Raw genomic sequence first — 18971 nt, 5'->3', positions numbered from 1 at the left:
TAGTGCCATTACTCTAATCCTCTCCTGGAGGATAAAAGCACTGTAAGCGTTTTACGTTGTCCTGCTCACGTAATATCATTCACAGCTGATTTGTCTCGCCAGAAGCCAGTCTTTCATAAGAGGTGACAGATGTGGGAAACGCTCCATTCTGAGAATAGCGGCTATTAAAGTCTCATGTCCGGTTTTATTCTTGAAAATGTACAGAAATATGAGCCAGATGAAATCAGTATAGCACTGCTACGCTTCGAAGAAGAAAAGATATTATACGGTTCTGTTTTTTTCCCCACATTCACGTTCTAAACAGTGTGTGTGTGTGTGTGTATGTGTATGTGTGTGTATATGTGTCTCATGATTTGTTATTTTGATAGAGTCATTCAATGTCTTGTCTTTAAGGTGGCAGTTGAGGATGTATGTTCGGTTCAGCCAGGCATGTGCGTGTTTGTCTAAACTGCTGACTCGTCGTCTCTTGCAGGTGACCAGGCAGGTGAGTGCAGGGCTCATGGGAACCTCGGCTCAGCCTTCTTCTCCAAGAGCAATTACCGTGAAGCCCTGACCAATCACAGGAACCAGCTTGTCCTGGCCATGAAGCTGAAGGACAGAGAGGTAAACGTGTGTTTTTGTGTGTTCTTTGCGCATGTCTTTGTATGAGTATATAGTTGTGTCTGAAGGAGTCCATTACCAAGATCATTCAAATTTAACACAGTTTTATAAAATGTGGTCACAACCAGTTTTTGTTTAAGTTTTTACTCCTAAAAATATAAAAGGAAATCCAATTTACTGAAAGCATGGTGGCTGTAAATCATAACAGAAAGACAGCCTTTTAAAGCCCTCGAGTCAATGTCAAGTTTCTGTTTAATAGATGAAACAGATGATGAAATTATAAAGATTTTTTTGGAAAAAAAAAAGAGCCCACAGATATCTTACTATATCTTTTCCAATTTTAAGATTTTTTTTTTTTAAGATTTCTCTTCCTTTAAAAGCTAAAAAAGAATAAAATGGCTTGTTGAGGACTCGGACCCTTTGAGTAATTGCTGTGAAGTGCAATGAAAGAAGTCATATTTGATTTTATCAGTCAGGCTGCGGGTTTCTACCGAGAAAGTGATAAATGTTATTGTCAGTGCTCTTGTCCGGTTCATTGGCTCTTGCTGCACTCGCTCTCAGTTTGGAGCTCTGTCTGCTCTCCACTCGACTGCACAGTGAGAACAAGTATTAATACCCACCCAACACCGAACACCGAATCCTGGAACAAAGTCGTCTCTCATAACTACACATTTCTTTTACTGATTAGTCTCTAATTAGCCTAAAAACAACGAACAACCTGCGTTTTTCTGCAGGCTTAGGTGACACGCACAGAGATAAGTACAGGACTAATCAAGTCACCTTGTGAACAGTAACAGTCTGATCCGTGAAATTGCTGGCAAAAGTGCTCATTGATGAAGAGCTTTCAACAATAACGACAAGACGAAAAATCTACACTGCGGAAATATTTTACATAGTCGCGATAGGGAACGATACTGAAGGGAAAACATGCCTCTTTATTCCTGCTTATTTAATTTGATTTCTTTTTAAGAGGTACATATTTCCAAAGGTTCTTTGTATTGAATAAATGAAATCTAAGAAATGTGTGCTTATACAAAAAAAAAGGCATGTGTCAGAAGCCATCCTCTCTCTCTCTCTCTCTCTCACTCTCTCACTCTCACTCTCTCTCCCCCCTTCCCCTCTAGATGTCCTTCGCTGTGTGTACAGGGGTGTGGAAGACAGTATGCCCCCCACACCTCTAGTTTTTTTTTTAAACCTCCACAGTCTCTGTTCGAACGCCAGGCCACGTTCACACGTACTAGAACATGTTGGCAGAAATGAATGCCTCTCGCATCACACACAAAACTGCCACTGTGCCTGCAATGCATGCTGGGTAGTGGAGGGTGTCAGATTCACAGCGCTTCTGGCTGGATAGTGGCAGAATGGATGGAGCTAACGAGGTAGATATAGCTTATGTGGCAGGAAATGTGTGTGTGTGTGTGTGAAAAGAAGTAGATAAACTGCATCCCTGATCTGCTCTGGTTCTTCATTAGTCACTTCAGAAGGTCACCGTGATGCTCACAGTAACTTTTTTACCTCCCGTTCTTTATCACCATGTCCCAGACGGCACCTCAGAGTATAGACTGATTATGTGTCAATAAGTGGCTGAGTTAAGGATGTGTGTGTGTGTGTGTGTGTGTGTGTGTGTGTGTGTGTGTGTGTGTGTGTGTGTGTGTGTGTGTGGTGCAGGACTGGATTGTTGAATTGAGTATTAAGGAGCAAAGTGCTCTTAAGTAATGACACCTCCATATTACTCACCTCTACAGTCCTGGTTATGTGTAAATACACTTCTTAACAGAAAACGTAGTTGTCCCTATAACAATGAGCGCATTGAAACAATTTGTCTTGAATTCAGCACCACTGTTACGACTGCTGTTCCAGAAAATGAATCAACCCCTTTTCAACCAATCAGAATCGGAGAAATCAGCCCCCGCTGTGGTCCAAGTTGTAAATTAATTAACGATGCCCTTAGTCCTGACCACAATTAAAATAGAAATGAATTGTACACAGCTAGGATTAGTCGAGTTGCACTGTGAAGAGCACTTTAATGAAGATTTGTACATTAGTCAGAAGTGACACACTCAAATGCCGTAATTTATGAACGAATTAGTGAAGCATGAAATCCTTGGCGAGCATCGCTCCTGTGTAATGTGGAAGCGATCGTTCACGTGGTTATGGGAAAGCAGTTATGCCGTGTTCAGTTAAATATTTCAAGACCTTACCTTTAGCTTCAATTTTTTTTTCCCCCCTATGTTGCACGCTCCAGCGGGAGAATCTCAGCTCTGTCAGTGTTTTCACATTCAGTGTCATGAATAATAAATTCACATGTGCTCCTCTAAGGATGTGAGTTGTTTTGGCTCTGCTGGTCTAGTGGTGTTACTGAAAGACAGCTATAAAAAAAAAAATACTGTACTGGACTGAATGACAGATAAAATGATTGGCCAGTGGAATAATGTGACAGACTGTATAATTCACTCGCTTATGAATAGATTTGTCTCAGCTTAGCCCTGATTTAAAGGCAAAATGAAAGAGCATTAAATAAGGAAGATTGTACTTGCAGTGTAAGGAGCAGGTGGCTGTGGACTGCTAATGGATGCCAGTTATTGGATTTTTAAATGTTTTTTAAAGATTTGCGCTTTATTATTGCCGCCCGAATAATATTGTAGCGGACAGGATGGTTTAGGGCGGTGCGTGTATGCTGTTTATTTATTTATTTATTTATTTATTTATTTATTTTTTGCAGTTAAAAAACAAATCATAAATTACGATGCCTTTATTGCTTTTTGATTTAATATTAAAAGCAGGAAAAGTAGAAAATGTTATTATTTTTTTAACGTTGCTGAGCACACAGAAAAGGGAACATGACTTATTTAGTTACTCTGTTCGTTTAATCACAGAAGGTGTAGTAATTAAAATCTCACAATACCAAATATGATCAGTGCTCTGCACAACATTTCCAAGCTAACAATCCTAACCTGGAATTAAAAGTGAATCTATTGCCGGTGAAATGTCTACCGTAGGCTACGAGTGTCCCAAATGTCTGAGTGTCTAAAGATTGGACGAACATTGTAAGAAAAGGACATGTGCCAGACCCCCTTTTACTGCCAGTCTCTTGTTGCTTTTGAAAAGTATATAGTGATCCATATGAAGTTCCCAGAGCGAAGCCAGAATGTTCAGTGAAGCTACCAAAGCATCATGTGCTAATGGAATTGATTTATTTTCTATCCGGAGTTGTTCAAGTGTACCAGAAAAGTCAAAAAAATTCTAATGAAAAATAAGATGGCAAGAAACTCGGGCGGATTTTAATTATTAAGCATTTGAAGCAAAAAATTGTTTTTAGACATAGTTATTTTATTTTCGACACGGATAAACACAACAGACACGGGTGCTCGCGTTACTGTTTCTGTTCGGATTGTTTTTCTTTGATCTTTTTACGACTCAAGCAACTCTTTTTAAAGTTTCTTAATTCTAAGCTCCACCCACCTTCATTTTATACTAACGTACATATCTATAAACCAGCCCTAAAAAAAAGAAGTATTCGTGTGTTATGTACGTGTCCGCATGTATTATCTTTTTCCCTGGCATGTGCACTCATGCATGTGTGTGTGTGTGTGTGTGTGTGTGTGTGTGTGTGTGTGTGTGTGTGTGTGTGTGTGTGTGTGTGATCACTGGCACACACCTCCTGATGGGCGAGGCTTCTGTAAGCAGAGCTGTCTAATGGCATCATCTGCTCCACAGCACCTGGTCTCATTTTATAAACACTTCTGGCCCGTGTCTCTCTAATTACTGCAGCTCACAATCATGCTGCAAATCCCTTATTACACACCTGCAGCATGTAAAAGGACACACACACACACACACACACACACACACACACACACACACACACAGCAGCATTTTTCCTACTGCTATAAAACAATTCATTTCTCATCATGCTGAATGAGATTTTGGATGAAAACATTCAGGTATTTGGTACAGTGTGTGTGTGTGTGTGTGTGTGTGTGTGTGTGTGTGTGTGTGTGTGTGTGTGTGTGTGTGTGTGTAGGAGAGAAAAGGAGATAATTTGAGTAAAACTTTTTCTAATTGTTGCAGAATATTGACTATTGGCTCATTAAGTATACTATGTGGCGGTGTCATTAATTAAAGTTAAAGCTTTAAATGAGCATAATGATATTTGGACATAAATATTGATGCATTGAGAATTTTTACAGGGAAATGAGGCATGCAGTCTGTGTCAATAAAGCCATGAAAATTAAAAGCCATATGTGTGTGTGCATGGCTAGGGAATCACTTTCCCATAGCATATCGCTTCGTCACACTGCCTTTGTAGCCCGAGCCAGTATTGTCCTGTTATTTTATTTCATTTTATTTTATTATCCTGCAGGAGAAATCTCTGATATCTTCTGTCATGCTCCGAGCATTAAAGATTCAACATCGACACACACGCCTGTATACACACATTTTTCCTCCCCTCTCTAAAACCCAGAGCATTCACAGTGTGTACTTCAGGCTAATAAAAAGGCAGACCCCAGAAAAAGAAAACATTAAAATTTTATGGCGTTAGACACTTATACTCCAAATGGTGAAGATAAAGCTCTGGAGGGTGGAAAGCTGCGAGGAAGTAAACCTTATGGACTCCAAAAAAAAAAAAGGCGACATCTCTGCTGCGTAGTTCCTCGGCACATTATGCAGACGTCTAGCTGTAACGGTTTGGATGAAGCGGGGTTTTGCGGTTCACAGGATGAACTATGACCACTGGAATAACATGATGGATTGTATAATTTCCCCGTCCATCATTGAGAGCTTTAAGCCCTGATTTCAAGCAGAGATGAAAGAGCGTGAAATAAGGCACATCGTACTTTATTTTGCGAAATTCTTTCCTGTCATAGAACATAGAAAAAATTACTTGCGTGTTTTTTCCAGGCGTCTTTTTCTTTCAACCGCGCAGCTGTCGTTCAGCGTGAAACCTGCTCTTCGTGCTCGCTAGTGATTTTGTCGTGAGCGCATTTTAACCTCGTTTCAATGGCGTATTTTCATGTATTCATTAGACACATCGATAGCGGATGTGACGGCAGCTGTAATTGGTTTGGCTTTGTGTGGTTAGAATGTGCTTACTGTTTCAGAGCCTTGGCCTCTTTGTGGCTCGCAGTCACTGTCGCTTGGCCAATTAAAGAAAATCTAGGAAAAATGTGCTTCATTTGGGGCCTTTTTACCAAACTCTCACCCTGTTCTGACACAGGCAGGATGGGAGATTGGAAATGCTGATTTTTCCAGCCTTTTGTGGTTCTTCCCCAAATGGTTACCACAAAATAAAAGGCACACAATTGTATAGAATGTCTTTGGATACAGTAGCATAACATTTTCCTTTCATTTGAACTTGGAGACTCAAATCTGTTCCACCATTAAAGTGCTTATGTGGACAAAGCCAGCTCCATGAAGATATGGTTTACATGCGTTGTAGTGGAAAATCTAAAATGGCCTGCTATAGAGTTCTGACCTCCACCCTACTGAACGCCTTCGGGATGAATTGGAATGCTGACTGCACCCCGGGCCTCCTCACCTCACCTACATCAGGACCTGACTTTACTGATGCCCCTGTGGCTGAATGAGCAGAAATGTTTATAAGAACATTCCAAAATCTAGTGAAACATCTTCCCAGAAGAGTTGAGGTTATTATAAGAGCACATGCTAACTAAATGTGGAATGGGATATTCAAAAAGCACATACAGATCTTATGGTTGGGTGTTCACAAATGTTTCTTTAAATTAATGTGTGTGTGTGTGTGTGTGTGTGTGTGTGTGTGTGTGTGTGTGTGTGTGTGTGTGTGTACATGTGTGCCTAGTGTGTGTTTGCTCTGGAGGTCATTAGTTGCCATGGTGTTAGTGTGTGTAGTAATAGTAGTGTAATGAGCTATTCAGTCTGTTACACTAATCAGGAACTGTGTGTGTGTGTGTGTGTGTGTGTGTGTGTGTGTGTGTGTGTGTGTGTGTGTGTGCATTTTACATTATCCCCACAAGAGAAACACGTGAAACCTCTGACATTACAAGTATTTAGCTTGAATCCAGATGCAAAAACAATGTAAGAATGCATTTTATTTATGTACTACAGCATTTTTCAGCTTTAATCTCCATCTGCCTTTTAGCGTGTACATGCGCTCCACACAGACATGTATTTTAACACGTTTCCCTGCAATTAAAAAATAAATAAATTGTTAGATGTTTTTTGGGACAGAGATGTTTATACAAGAATCTCAAAATCACTCTGAAAGCTTTTTCACAAGAAAGTGTTTGTGTTTATGTGATGCCTACATAGAGATGGAAATCTTTTATTTCTGCTTGATCGTTCACGGATACCACCAAGACCTTTGGGAACGTAGAAAGACTTTATTTGCTTCAGTGTTAGAAAGTTGAATGAAATTTCAAAAGAACAGAATTGGTAAGATCTTCTCTAATGTCCATCTCATGCTACTGTTCTGCACCTACTAACCTAGTAAAACTAGCTCTGTTTCAGTGCTTCATAGTGCACACAGTTTTCTAGAATGAATCTGTGTGCTGTTTTATTACAATTTTATTACAAATTATAACTGTTTTTTTTTTTTTTTTTTTACATGAAAATGTAACAATAAGTTCAATTTGTTTCACATGCACTTTATGCAAGTGATCACAACGAGGCTCACACACTACACGGAAGTGATATCAGGGAGTGTGCGTGATCCCAATATCCTGCCTTCTCACAAGAAAATGTAAAGAAAGAGCTGTCTATTTTGTCCACCAAATCTATCTGCTTTATTGTTCATGGAAAAAAGAAAGCTTAATAGAAAATAAACTGATCTACAAAGAGAACTGGAGGTACATTGAAAAGAAAAGTAGCCGTTTTTATACTTTGAATCTGCAGGAATCATTATTTTTATTTTATTTTTGCTATTACTTATAATTATTAAGTATAAAATGTTACATTTCAAAAGTTAAAATTTTCCTGCAGGCTCTTACTCAAATACATGTATAAATACAATATAAATGGATTCAGGGATCTGCTGTGCATGATTTAGCTGCTTTTAGGCCATAATTTTAAACTATATATATATTGATTACTGGTTTGGAGAGTATGATATTGTTTTCGTTGCGATGGAAACATGCTTTCCAAACCAAATGGCCCATCAGTCTTTCAATACTGACAGAAGATAGTAGTGATGGTAATGTTCAATGCTGTGGTTGTCAGCGTGTCGGATCATTTGGGACACACATACAGAATGGAATGACAAAATTTTGAAAACAGAGTTTCATTTAATTGAAAAGGTTTTTGGGATTTTAATAATAATTTGACTAATAATCATTTTTAAGTGTCAGAATTGTTCTCATTCAGTTAAACTGTGTGGCTTAAAACCCATAAACACTGCGGACAGCATGGCAAGTGACAGGAATACGTGCGTGTCCTGATCTCTGCAGTGTATTCATGTATATTCTTTGTGAAGTCCAGTTGTACAACTTCGTAGGCGTGAAACAGCAGACAAACAGAGATTACAGCCCCAACACACAAGCGAATGTGCTGTTGTCAGTGAGATTAATGGCTGCTGAGGTATTGACCGTTTGCTGTTCCTCTTTCCTTGTAGCCCTTTCCCTCTCCCTCTCTCTTTCTCCCGCTCTCCTTTTCTCTGTCTGCTCTGCAGGATAGCACCGCATGAATGCTGAAATAGAAAACTGAAATTGTTCAAGTATTTTTTTTTTTGCACAGTAAAGCCACATATGGATGTTTTTTTCCTCCCCTGCCATATACATGACATAAGAAGACTATGCGGTAGTGAAGCCAACACTCTGTAACAGATATGCCCCAGTAGAGCAGAAAAGTGTGCCGTAACTCTGGCCATATGGGTTCTGGATAGATTCCTCTTAAATATTTATTATTTCCTATTTTCCAATCGTGTTTTCAACATAATTAGTCATTAGAGAGTCTAAAACATTTCCAGTAAACAGAATGGCAAATGAATGCGTTCTATTCTTTGTTTTTTATTTATTTTATTTTTAAATACAAGACTTGGTATCGAATTTGTCTTTTCAGGCGCACACTTTGACATGCGGAAATAAATAACAGGTTTAATACTGAGCCCTGAGCTTTGCTGACAGCTATACACTTCCTATTTATAGCATTCCAGAAACAAAACTGCTAACATTTCCCTGCGTCAGGCCTGTGTATAATCAGTGTAAATGAACATACCAGATCTTGACGAAAAACCATTAACCGGAAATAGATTCAAATTCAGATCATTATTGTGCTGTGAGGATTCAGTGTGTCTTTTTTACACCAGTAAATACAGCAGTGTAAACTCTCACCGCTGCTGCCCGGGTTCGATCCCCGGTCAGGGAACCAACCCTAGCCACTTTCAGTGCCGGTCCCAAGCCCGGATAAATTGGGGAGGGTTGCGTTAGGAAGGGCATCCAGCGTAAAAACATGTGCCAAATCAAACATGCGGAGGATCCGCTGTGGCGACGCCTAAAGGGAGAAGCCGAAAGAAAGTTTAAATACAGCAGTGTAAACTTGAGTCTGTGACCTGATGAAAATAAAATCCCTTTATAAAACTGTAAGGTTATTTTGTGCTCAGTACTGCTAAGTCCACACACACACACACACACACAATCACCGTCTTATTGAAATGATCAAGTTTTATTGAAATTGCCCGTGTGCTGAAGTGGAGCGCATGGTTCGCCGATGTGCTTCTTTGCTTGCTTGGATGGTGTTTTAAATCAGTTTCTCTGCCATGAAACACACTGACGTCCATTCTTCAACCTTTTATATAATGCCTTGTTATTTGATTCCTAAGAAACACAAATCCAGTAATATACTCCCCTGCTGCCAAAAGTGTTGTTTTTCTGCTGCTCGTGATTTGGACTGTAATTTAAACTGTTGGCTTGTCAGCTAGTCTGCTTGTGCAGGTTTTCGCTTGGTGTACACAACAGTGGACTTGGTTGATTTTCATTGCAGCCAATTGCTCATTCCATTTCTTTTTTCCTCAATACAAATCAGGAAAGAAAAGAGGTACAGAAACAACATTGATGTCCAGAGTGAGCGAAAGAAACCGGAGCTAGAGTGACGGACATACAGAGAGACAGACACCAAGTGAGACAGACAGCTGGAGAGGAAAGAAAAGAGACAAAAAGCAACAGTGGGGGAGTGAAATACAAGAAATGAGATATAGAGAGGAGCCAGCAGAGAGGGGAAAACACACGCTCACACACACAAACTCAAACAGGCAAGCACTCAGAGGAAGAAATGTGCACTGCACAGATACACAAAAAGATCTATATTAATCTTCCAGATATTCACAGTTGCGAGTTTACATTTGTGCATAGAATGCGCTTATCTCGCTAAATCAGATTTGACTAAGCCTTTTGCTGAGCTCAATTTCATTCTGCGAAAATGTGTACGGGGGATGTAGAATTTTTATTGAATCTTTAGGATTCTGTAATTGAATAATGTGTACAATTTTATTGGTCATGAAGTGTTCGTTTTTTACAATTTCAAATAGCAGTCCTGTATGCAGATCACACGACACATTTCAGTTCAGTAGAAGACAGAAAATTGACCCTCTATATTGACTATCTCTACATGCTTATGCTCTGTACAGTGTATCTAAAAACACACAATATTAATCCTGTTATTAATGCACTACATGGCCACAAGTCTGTGGATGCCATACCATAATATTCATAGGTTATTGAACAACCCATTTCAGATTTATTCTCCCTTGCTGTTCTAATAAACTCCACTATTTGGGCTGTCTGATAAATATTGGAGTGTGGCAGTTGAGATTTGTGCTCATTCAGCTACAAGAGCATTAGTGAGATCAGGCACTGATGTTGGACAAGGAGGTCTGACACGTAGCTGGCATTCCAGTTCATTCCAAGCTGTTTTATGGGGTTCAGGTCAGGGGTCTTTGAAGGACACTTGAGTTCTTTCTCTTCAAACATTGTCATTCTGGAATATGGTTGTACCATTAAGTTCCCCTGAAATGAAATAGTAATGTGGCAACATACAAAGCCATTCAAAACAATTGTCCATGTTTGTGGCAACAGTTGGTCATGTCGTTTGGTGTGTAGTTAATACACTATATGGAAAAAAGTATTGGGATGCTTGTATTTTCTATACGCATGTGGTTCTTTTCCGAGCTGTTACCACAGATTTACCACAATTGTTTGGATGTGGATGCAGTACCATAAAAAAATGTCCTTTCATTTGAACTAGGGGACCCAAACCTGTTCCGACATGACAGTACCCTTGTGCACAGAGTGAGCTCCATGAGGAAATGGTTTACATGGTTTGGAGTGGGAAATCTTGAATGGCTGGTTTATAGAGCTCTGATCTCAACTCTACTGGAATGAATTGGAAAATGATTGCATCCCAGGCCCCCTCACCTTAAATCAGTACCTGATTTTACTAAAGCCCTTGTAGCTGAATGAGCACAAATATCCACAAGCGCGCGCCACAATCTTCCGAGTGGAGGTTATTGTATCAGCAAATCAGGACTAAATGTGGAAATGGCATGTTTAAAATGTACATATATAAATCTTATGATCGGGTGTCCACAAACTCTTGTCCAGATAGTGTATGCTTTTATATTGCTGATAACTGATTGTTATGTAAAGGTGCGTTATACTTGTCACATTTGCATTTCGGCACAGTGTAATTCTTTCTTCGCATATCATAACATATATATTAGCTGGGGTCAAAACTCAGGGTCAGTCAAGATACAGTGCTTCTGGAGGACACAGGGTTAAGTGCTCAAGGGCCCAAGAGAGGCAGTTTGCCGATACAGGGGCTTGAACCCTCAGTCTTTTGGTCAGTAACCCAACACCTTAACCTACTTTAGTAGATACCACCTCCAACCACTGAGCTACCACCTCTGTGGAATATGTTGAATATACCTCTGTAGAATATTAGATTGCTGAAGCTGGCTTGTAAGAAGAATTTTGCTGTGATGTGAGTGAAATGAAAACATTTGCTTTTTAAATGTTTTACCCATCTTTGTCCTGGTTATAATCACTTCCTCTTTCCTAATTGAATACATTGGTAGTCATGGCATTGATTAAACCTTATATAGAATTTCCTCCTGAGCTTTAATTTTTTTTTCTTGTTTTGTTTAATATCTTTAATGTTTTAAAAATTCTTCGTTTGATAATTAGCGATTTTGATCTTGTACATTGCTGTTGGTGTAACAATGTATTGAATTTTTCACAATCTCAAAGATTTTCTCAGTAGTTCTCTAAGAACTTGTCTCAGGAAGCATTAGGTACAGTATGAGCTTACCTATTGTTAGTCCAATATGCAGGTTGGTGGATGTTGCATTATTTAGAACGGAGTGTTATGAGCCAGTGAGTTTAGGTGTCAGTAACGTTGTTGTTGTTGTTAAAGTGTATTTTGACCGCTAATGTTTCATATAGATTTCTTTGAGTACAATGTAAATTGAGACTGCAACACTAAACATGATTGTTTATCTGTGATAAATCTTTGCTAGTATGCAATCCATGTGATGGTGCGGTAATGTTACATACAGCATTTCCTGCGAGTCACCGATGTGACCTTTTATATTTGTTTGTTACTGCGTAACCATGTTAGTGGGAGAAAAGATTAAAGTACTGATGAGGGCTTTTCCAGTTTGCATGTCTGTATTATCCTTAAATACCTTTTAATGGTATAGATGTCCAGATGTCTTGCTACTATAATACTAAACAGTTACCATTTAAGACTGATTAGTTGTAATGGTTTAAAATGAAATGGCTTATTGGTACTGTTGGGATACTGTTAAAAAAAAGTAGTTTTATCTGTGTAAGTATGCTCTGCAGGTACAAGTTTTCCTTATTGAGTACGCAAGATAAGGAAACCAATCATTACACCTTTCTACCCCTACTACATACGCACAATATCAAACCTCCAGCATGGCGCACAATGAACCCACTTAGTTATTTTGACACGTCAGTAGTGAGGCTTTAAATCAGTTCGACTTTTTGGTGTTTTTAAGCCTTAATAGGTTTCTCTGCTATGAGTGTTATGGGCTGTTACGTTGCTTTGGTGCAGCTAACTGGCTGATCCTCCACAAGCGCTCTTCAGCCACACTGGAGTGGCAGGGCACAGAGTCATTTAAAGGGCCGGAATTGTATCCCGAGCTCTGCGCCGATCAATGCCATGCCTGTCAGAAAGATGAATGGGGGCATTGGGAAGTCCATTTCAATGCAGGCAGAGAGGGAGAACGTGCGTAAGGTAGATTGTATGTGTGTGTGTGTGTGTTTGTGTCTGTGTGTAAGTACATGGTCATTTTGTATATGTGTGTAGTGTAGGCACACTCTTATAGACTCCTGGCCCCTGGGGCAGGCTGTTAGAGCTTAATATGCGAAACACATTTGGGGTCATTCCACAGCTGAGCTGATTTAGGCTGAGCTACCTGCTGCAGTTTTCCCTACAAAGACGTTGCAATTCTTAAGCCAAATGCTGACCTTATTGTGAGAAATCAGCAACGAGCCAATTGCTGCAGTTGGCAAAATTCCGTTTGCACGTCCATGTCTGGCAAGCGTTGAATAGCAGTGGAGTCACCGAATCCATTCCTAGTGCAAATAAGTGTCAGGTTTGTTATATTACTGCTCCACTCTGTAATGTTAAAACCCTATTATGAGCTTATCTGTGCTGGAGCCGTCCGATTTACTTCATTGCGTTAATATTTCAATTACTTAACAGATTTGCTATTTGAATATTTAATAGCCCATAATTTTACACTGTCATAGACAGAAGCAATATTAACATGCTTCAGTATGCTTTCTCATATGCCGATGATTGAAAATTATGTTGTCCTTTCAAAATCGATAAAAGAAAAACAACAGGATGGCATTATCATCATTTTATTAAGCACTTATGAAATGTTAGCCAAAATGACTTCCTGTCTACTGTATATACTTACTACATAGGATAAGGTTATGGCATTTCCAACCTTTTACAGTGTTACACATTGTACATTGTGCTATATTATAGGACCAGAGGTTTGTGGACACCTGGCCATCATACCCTAATGGAACTGTCATGTTTAAACACGTTGGAGCAACAGCATACGGCCAGTTGCCCACATACATTTAGCCATGTAGAAACAAACTTGACTTGCCCTAAAACTCGGTTGGAGATTGTATGACCGCTGTTATGACTGCAGGCTTTATATATATATATATATATATATATATATATATATATATATATATATATATATATATATATACATGCGTCTAAACGATTGATGCGTGATTTAACCTGAATATGAATGTATTTACTGCTTTTTTTCACCCTGCATATAAAGTCATTTAGCTGTACGCTCAGAAAAATTGTGCTTCGATAGACATTAATTATGTGACTAACAATGTGACTAATTATGTGACGAACATGGGATTTTAACATATAATTATTAGATTTTTTCCTAATATATGCAGTATTTAAGAAAACTTGAAAAGCATCTTGGTTGGTTTGTGCACCGGGATTAAGCGCAAGAGTCTTTTTGAGGGTTCAGAAACAGACAGGGCCTGTAATTATTCTGTCAATGTGTTTGTTTCCAGGCTGGTTCTAGAGAATTGGGATGTCAGAGATTGCAAAGGTTGCCATTTCTCCTCAGAATTTATCAGAATGCTTGGGCTCTGCTCTTTTTTTGCCCTCTGGGCTCTCTGGAGCTCAAGAATTAATGGAACTTGGAGGACGGCAGGATTAAGTCATAAGTCAGAGTCCTACAGTCTGTTTGGATGTCCAAAGTGGTTATTTTGGACCTTAGGCGAGGACTCGAGGTAGTTATTGAGTTCCTGTAATATGATCAACACCATGACTTTCCTGCCTCTGGGCTCTTTAATGATCACTTTATTAGCAATCACTATCTTTATCCTTATTTATCTGTCTTTTCCAAGCTAGACGCAATAGAATTTCAGCATCTCACACACTAAAAGAGCCTTCGCACCTTCCTGCTGGTGTTATACATGCTAATTATTTAAATTCACTTCACACATTCATGCCTGTCTTTTGCTGGATTGGGTTTAGCATGTGGTGAACGAGTGTGTGTGTGTGTGTGTGTGTGTGTGTGTGTGTGTGTGTGTGTGTGTATTTGGTTTTGTTTCAAAACCAGAGATCTAACAGGCCACCTCCCAAAATGGAATCAGCTCTTTTTCTTCGTTCCTGGGGTAGAAATATGAGACCGTGGGCCTCTGTGCTGCTTTAAATCCAGCCTTTTTTTGATGAACCTGCTAAAAGACTTGGTCCTCCTACTGCACATGTGTTCATGACTTTTTGCCTTCTCTGAGGGTTTTCTGTTTCTCTTCTACTTTCTTTCGAACTGCACCAGCAGTTGGCGCTGACCTTCGTAAAGTTCAGTCATAGTTAATCTGTAGGATGAGGACTCTTGGTGCAGTGAGTCATGCCATTAATAAGCTGATCTTAAGGGGACGGGGCAGTTTGGGGAGAGAAGCTGAGTATTTCAGGCGAACACCGAGCAGAGGAGTGCGGCTTTCTGTGGAAAAGGTCAGCTCGTCGTTAGAGTTGCAAGCTAGACTTTTGTAGAGTTGTGCTCTATAAAACATGAGGCTCCATCCCAAGGGAGGATTTGCATTCTTGCACGCTGAGGAAACACTGTTACACAAGGCGTCCTCTGCTGACACGAAGCCAAAAAACACAGCAGCTGAGGGTCCGTTCTGTTTTTGCCAGGCTCTCTGTGCTGACCGGTCTCAGAGTTTCTCTCTTTATTTCAATCCTTTTGTTTTGCGTAATCCTTTTCGGTTGCATAACCGTGTTGAAAAAGAGTTATGCTCTTTAATCTCGCAATTTCCTGCCTCCTTGTAATAGAGGGCAAAGAACAGTCTGCATCTCCTTACCTCAGTCCTTCTACTCCAGAGCTACTCTTCACAGTAAACACAGTAAATAAAGCAGACAGAGCGTATTCTTACCAGTTCAGCCTACATAGATCTCACAAAATGAAGGATCATTTACAAAGCAGGCGTAGCTCTGAGACCTGCAAAGGTGATAAATGCTGTGCACAGAGGAAGAACTGGTTTGGAAGCGTACTAGATGCCTTCCCTTCTTCTCCGCTCTTCACATGGTGGCCAGCCGTCTGCCTCTACACCATCCAAATTGATAAAAACGCCAGCAGGGGATAGAAAGAGAAATGGATTACAGAAGGGCCGAAAGCAGACATGCACACAAAGATGAGTAAACCGGATTAGCCTCCCCTACCTACCTTTGACGCAAGGGGCTGTAGTTGTGTTTTTTTTTTTTTTTTGCGTGGAAGCCTGGTTCTTCTTTTGGGAAATCAATCACTTGTCAGCCCAGCTGGCCCTATGTGCCACATCCTTTTTCCTTCTCTTTCTCACTCACACTGACTCATTTTCCTCTGTTTACATGCGGGGCTTATTGGAGGCCTCCCCCTCCTCCTTCCTCCAGCCCATCATGCCAGAATCACTCCAGAGGAATTGCTTTGCTTCACGCAAGGCATAGAGGGGGAAAAAAAATATTGTCAACAAGATTTTCTGTTTTGCAGCTGTCTGTCTGAGCACATTATAGCGGCTCACCGTCTGCTGTTCGATTCATTATAGGCTCGCTTAAGCAATTTGTTCTTCTCTGGTGTTTTAAGGAAATGTGATTAGGTATGTGTTTCCGCCAGCCGCGCTCGCTGGGGTCGTGACGGAGGCAATATTGCACATTTGGAAATGTTTTGTTGTTTGTGGCCACTCCTAAATCGGACTGCTGTTCAGTAGGGATGGTAATATGGTTATGCTAAACTGTCAGCGCGAAAGCCAAAATGCACAATAAATGGGATTGCGTTCTTTTCTCTTCTCTTTTTTTTAACACAATGATGAAAATGGGCAGCTTGTGGCGGCAGATGAGGAATCTTCCCCCAACAGCAGACAAAAAGGAAGTGCTGAGTTTGACACTAGACTTCAGGCTCATTGAGCTGTGAACAAGGCCTGTGAAAGCCTGCAGCCTTGTCTGGCGAGGCAGCAAAATAGAGTACCGTTGCTCTCATGTTGGAGCTAAGAGGGCATGTCTAAGACTGCAGTGCAGAGGGGGAGGCAGAACCTTGGGCGTGATTGTTTGGGGTTTAGAGGCTTAGACTCCGGCTGTTCTCGTTGGCCGACTGTGCGGTGGCCTCCGTCTTATCACGACTTTGCAATTCCAAGCTCAGTGGGACCACTCAGAGCTTTATAAACACACAGGAAACAGAAGGGTTTACAGAACCATTAGAGTAAAGAGTCACCTAGTTGTGTTCTTCATCCTAGCTGAATACATTTATCAAACTGAGCAGATATGCTAAAAACAATATCTATCTATCTGTCTGTCTGTCTGTCTGTCTGTCTATCGTTTGTTTGTTTGTTTGTTTGTTTGTTTTTTTCAGAATTTTTTTTATTTGGCTACTATGTATATTTTGGGAAATAGAACCATAAATTCATTATAAATGCAGCATGAAATAGAGAGTAACGTCATGCTACACCCTTCCTGAAGTGCGCATACATTCTGCTGCTGGTGAAATGATTCACCTGGTTTTGCACTAACATTCTATACCTTCACACGTCCCCCCTGCGAGTCTTTTACATCTTTTCTTTTCATCTTTTTCCATGTACCCAAAAAACCGAACAGTGCCTCCGTAGGTAGGAATTTGCATTGTGCATTTATCAATGTCTTCCTGCAAAGCACCGCATTCGCACTCGGAGCAACTGAGCCCTTGAGCAAGGGGAGAAAAAAAAAGGCACGGTTTGATTCGTTACCTTTCAGCAAAAATCAAATCACAACCATTGATCTAATTACTGACAAACTATGCACACTGATGCTAATTGCATGCTTTGAATGCTTCCAAAGGTTATCTATTCCCAAGCGAGGCTCTGTGTGAGAACAGTGGGAAAGGAACTCTGAACAATTTTTTTCTTAGAGTTTCAGGGTCGTTTTGAGTCCAGCCTTCATCCTGAATCTCTAAAGCCATTAGGTGCTTGTGTGTGTCCTTTCTTGTGTTTGTGTGTGTAAGTAACTGCTGCTGTACCATTCCTGCAGTGGGGTTAATGAATTGTTAATGAAACACATGGATAACAGGTAATTAGCTTTGACCTTTTTTTTCCCCCCGTAGTTCCATCAGACGTTTCACATCGAGCAGATTAATTTGCTAATGTCCTTTGCAAGTCTTCCGTTTTACTGCTAAATTGTACACATTCTCCAATCCGTGCACAAAAGCTTCTCTTCTCTTCTCTTTTGTATTTTCACCATGAAAATAGTTGCGCACTCCTCATTCTTTTACACTTCATCTGCCCTCCATTATGCCATGGATACTGACACCATCATGAAGAAGGCAGATGCTGTCTTAATCGATGTATTCTATATTGGTAGAGCAAATTTTTCTGGCAAAATTCCCAGCAGTTTATTTGCTTTTAAATAAAAAAAAAAAACCTGGAGTGTTCCCAGCTTTGGCTGTAGCTTGTAGCCAAAATTAAGTTATCAGAAAATGGTTTTTGAAATATGACCTCCTATGTAATCCCTCTTTTTCTGCATCTCTTTGAAGGTTGTAGTAAATGGGCTTTCACACTCCTGTCACAGGAGTGAAAAGTAAATGTGCTGTCAGGCCACAAATCTTTCAGTGCAGCTTTTTCTTTCTCAAACGCCAGAGTATATCAGGAACTCTGAAATGAGGGTATCAAATTTTAGGCAACCCCGATACGTGTCCTTTTAAAAGTTAATTACAAACTCGTTCCCTTTGTGCTAATATGAGGCACAAGATAAAGCAACCATCACTGCTCAAGTAAATGAGAATGTTAAAACTCTTTTTTTTTTCTGAGCAAATTAACAAGGAATCTTTTATTTATTTTTTTATTTTTTTTATAACTGTTAATAGTTACAGAATATTTTATACACCAAACTTTGAATGCTGCAGCTTTATTATAAAAAAAACAAAAAAACACAGGCAATATGGAAGAGGGAGAAAGCAGACAAAACCAGAGCTATTTTATGTGCGCATCGATCCACTGCCATGTCCCGCCGTGCTTGGAACATCACAGAGACAGGTGTGATGGACGGTGTCAGCATGGGACCCAGTAGCCAGAGGGAGACTAGAGTGCATACTGAACAGGACAATACAAGGCGATAGAGAGGGATTTCTACATTGACAACTCCATAGTTTAGCATTACTCCCAGGTAGCAGGGACCGAATGCGAAGATCTTGTCTGATACAGCAGAGTAATAATAATAAAACAATGATTATACTCATTCCATAATGAAAAACAAGTGGTGCCATGTTTTTGTTGGACTTTAAACACATTGGATACTGTGGTAATTTGATCCGTAGGTAATAGAAATTCTAAGTACATGCACATGAATGCTGAGCACTTCCAGAAAACACATGATGCAACATT

At 40.0% G+C, this 18971-nt stretch overlaps 1 protein-coding gene across 4 annotated transcripts in view; it reads left to right on the top strand.

The window, feature by feature from the left end:
• Positions 1-18971, top strand: part of ttc28 (tetratricopeptide repeat domain 28) — a 237290-nt gene that overhangs the window by 163214 nt on the left and 55105 nt on the right. For all 4 annotated transcript variants that reach the window (XM_046860776.1, XM_046860774.1, XM_046860775.1 and 1 more), the window contains one exon: positions 473-603. In XM_046860776.1, coding sequence (XP_046716732.1) covers positions 473-603 — 131 coding nt within the window. The remainder of the gene's footprint in view (positions 1-472; positions 604-18971) is intronic.

This window comes from Silurus meridionalis, chromosome 11 (genome assembly GCF_014805685.1).
Source record: "Silurus meridionalis isolate SWU-2019-XX chromosome 11, ASM1480568v1, whole genome shotgun sequence".
Taxonomy (NCBI): Eukaryota; Metazoa; Chordata; class Actinopteri; order Siluriformes; family Siluridae; genus Silurus; species Silurus meridionalis.
The sequence above is the reverse complement of the archived record's forward strand: the minus strand, read 5'-3'. Positions and strand labels throughout refer to the sequence as shown.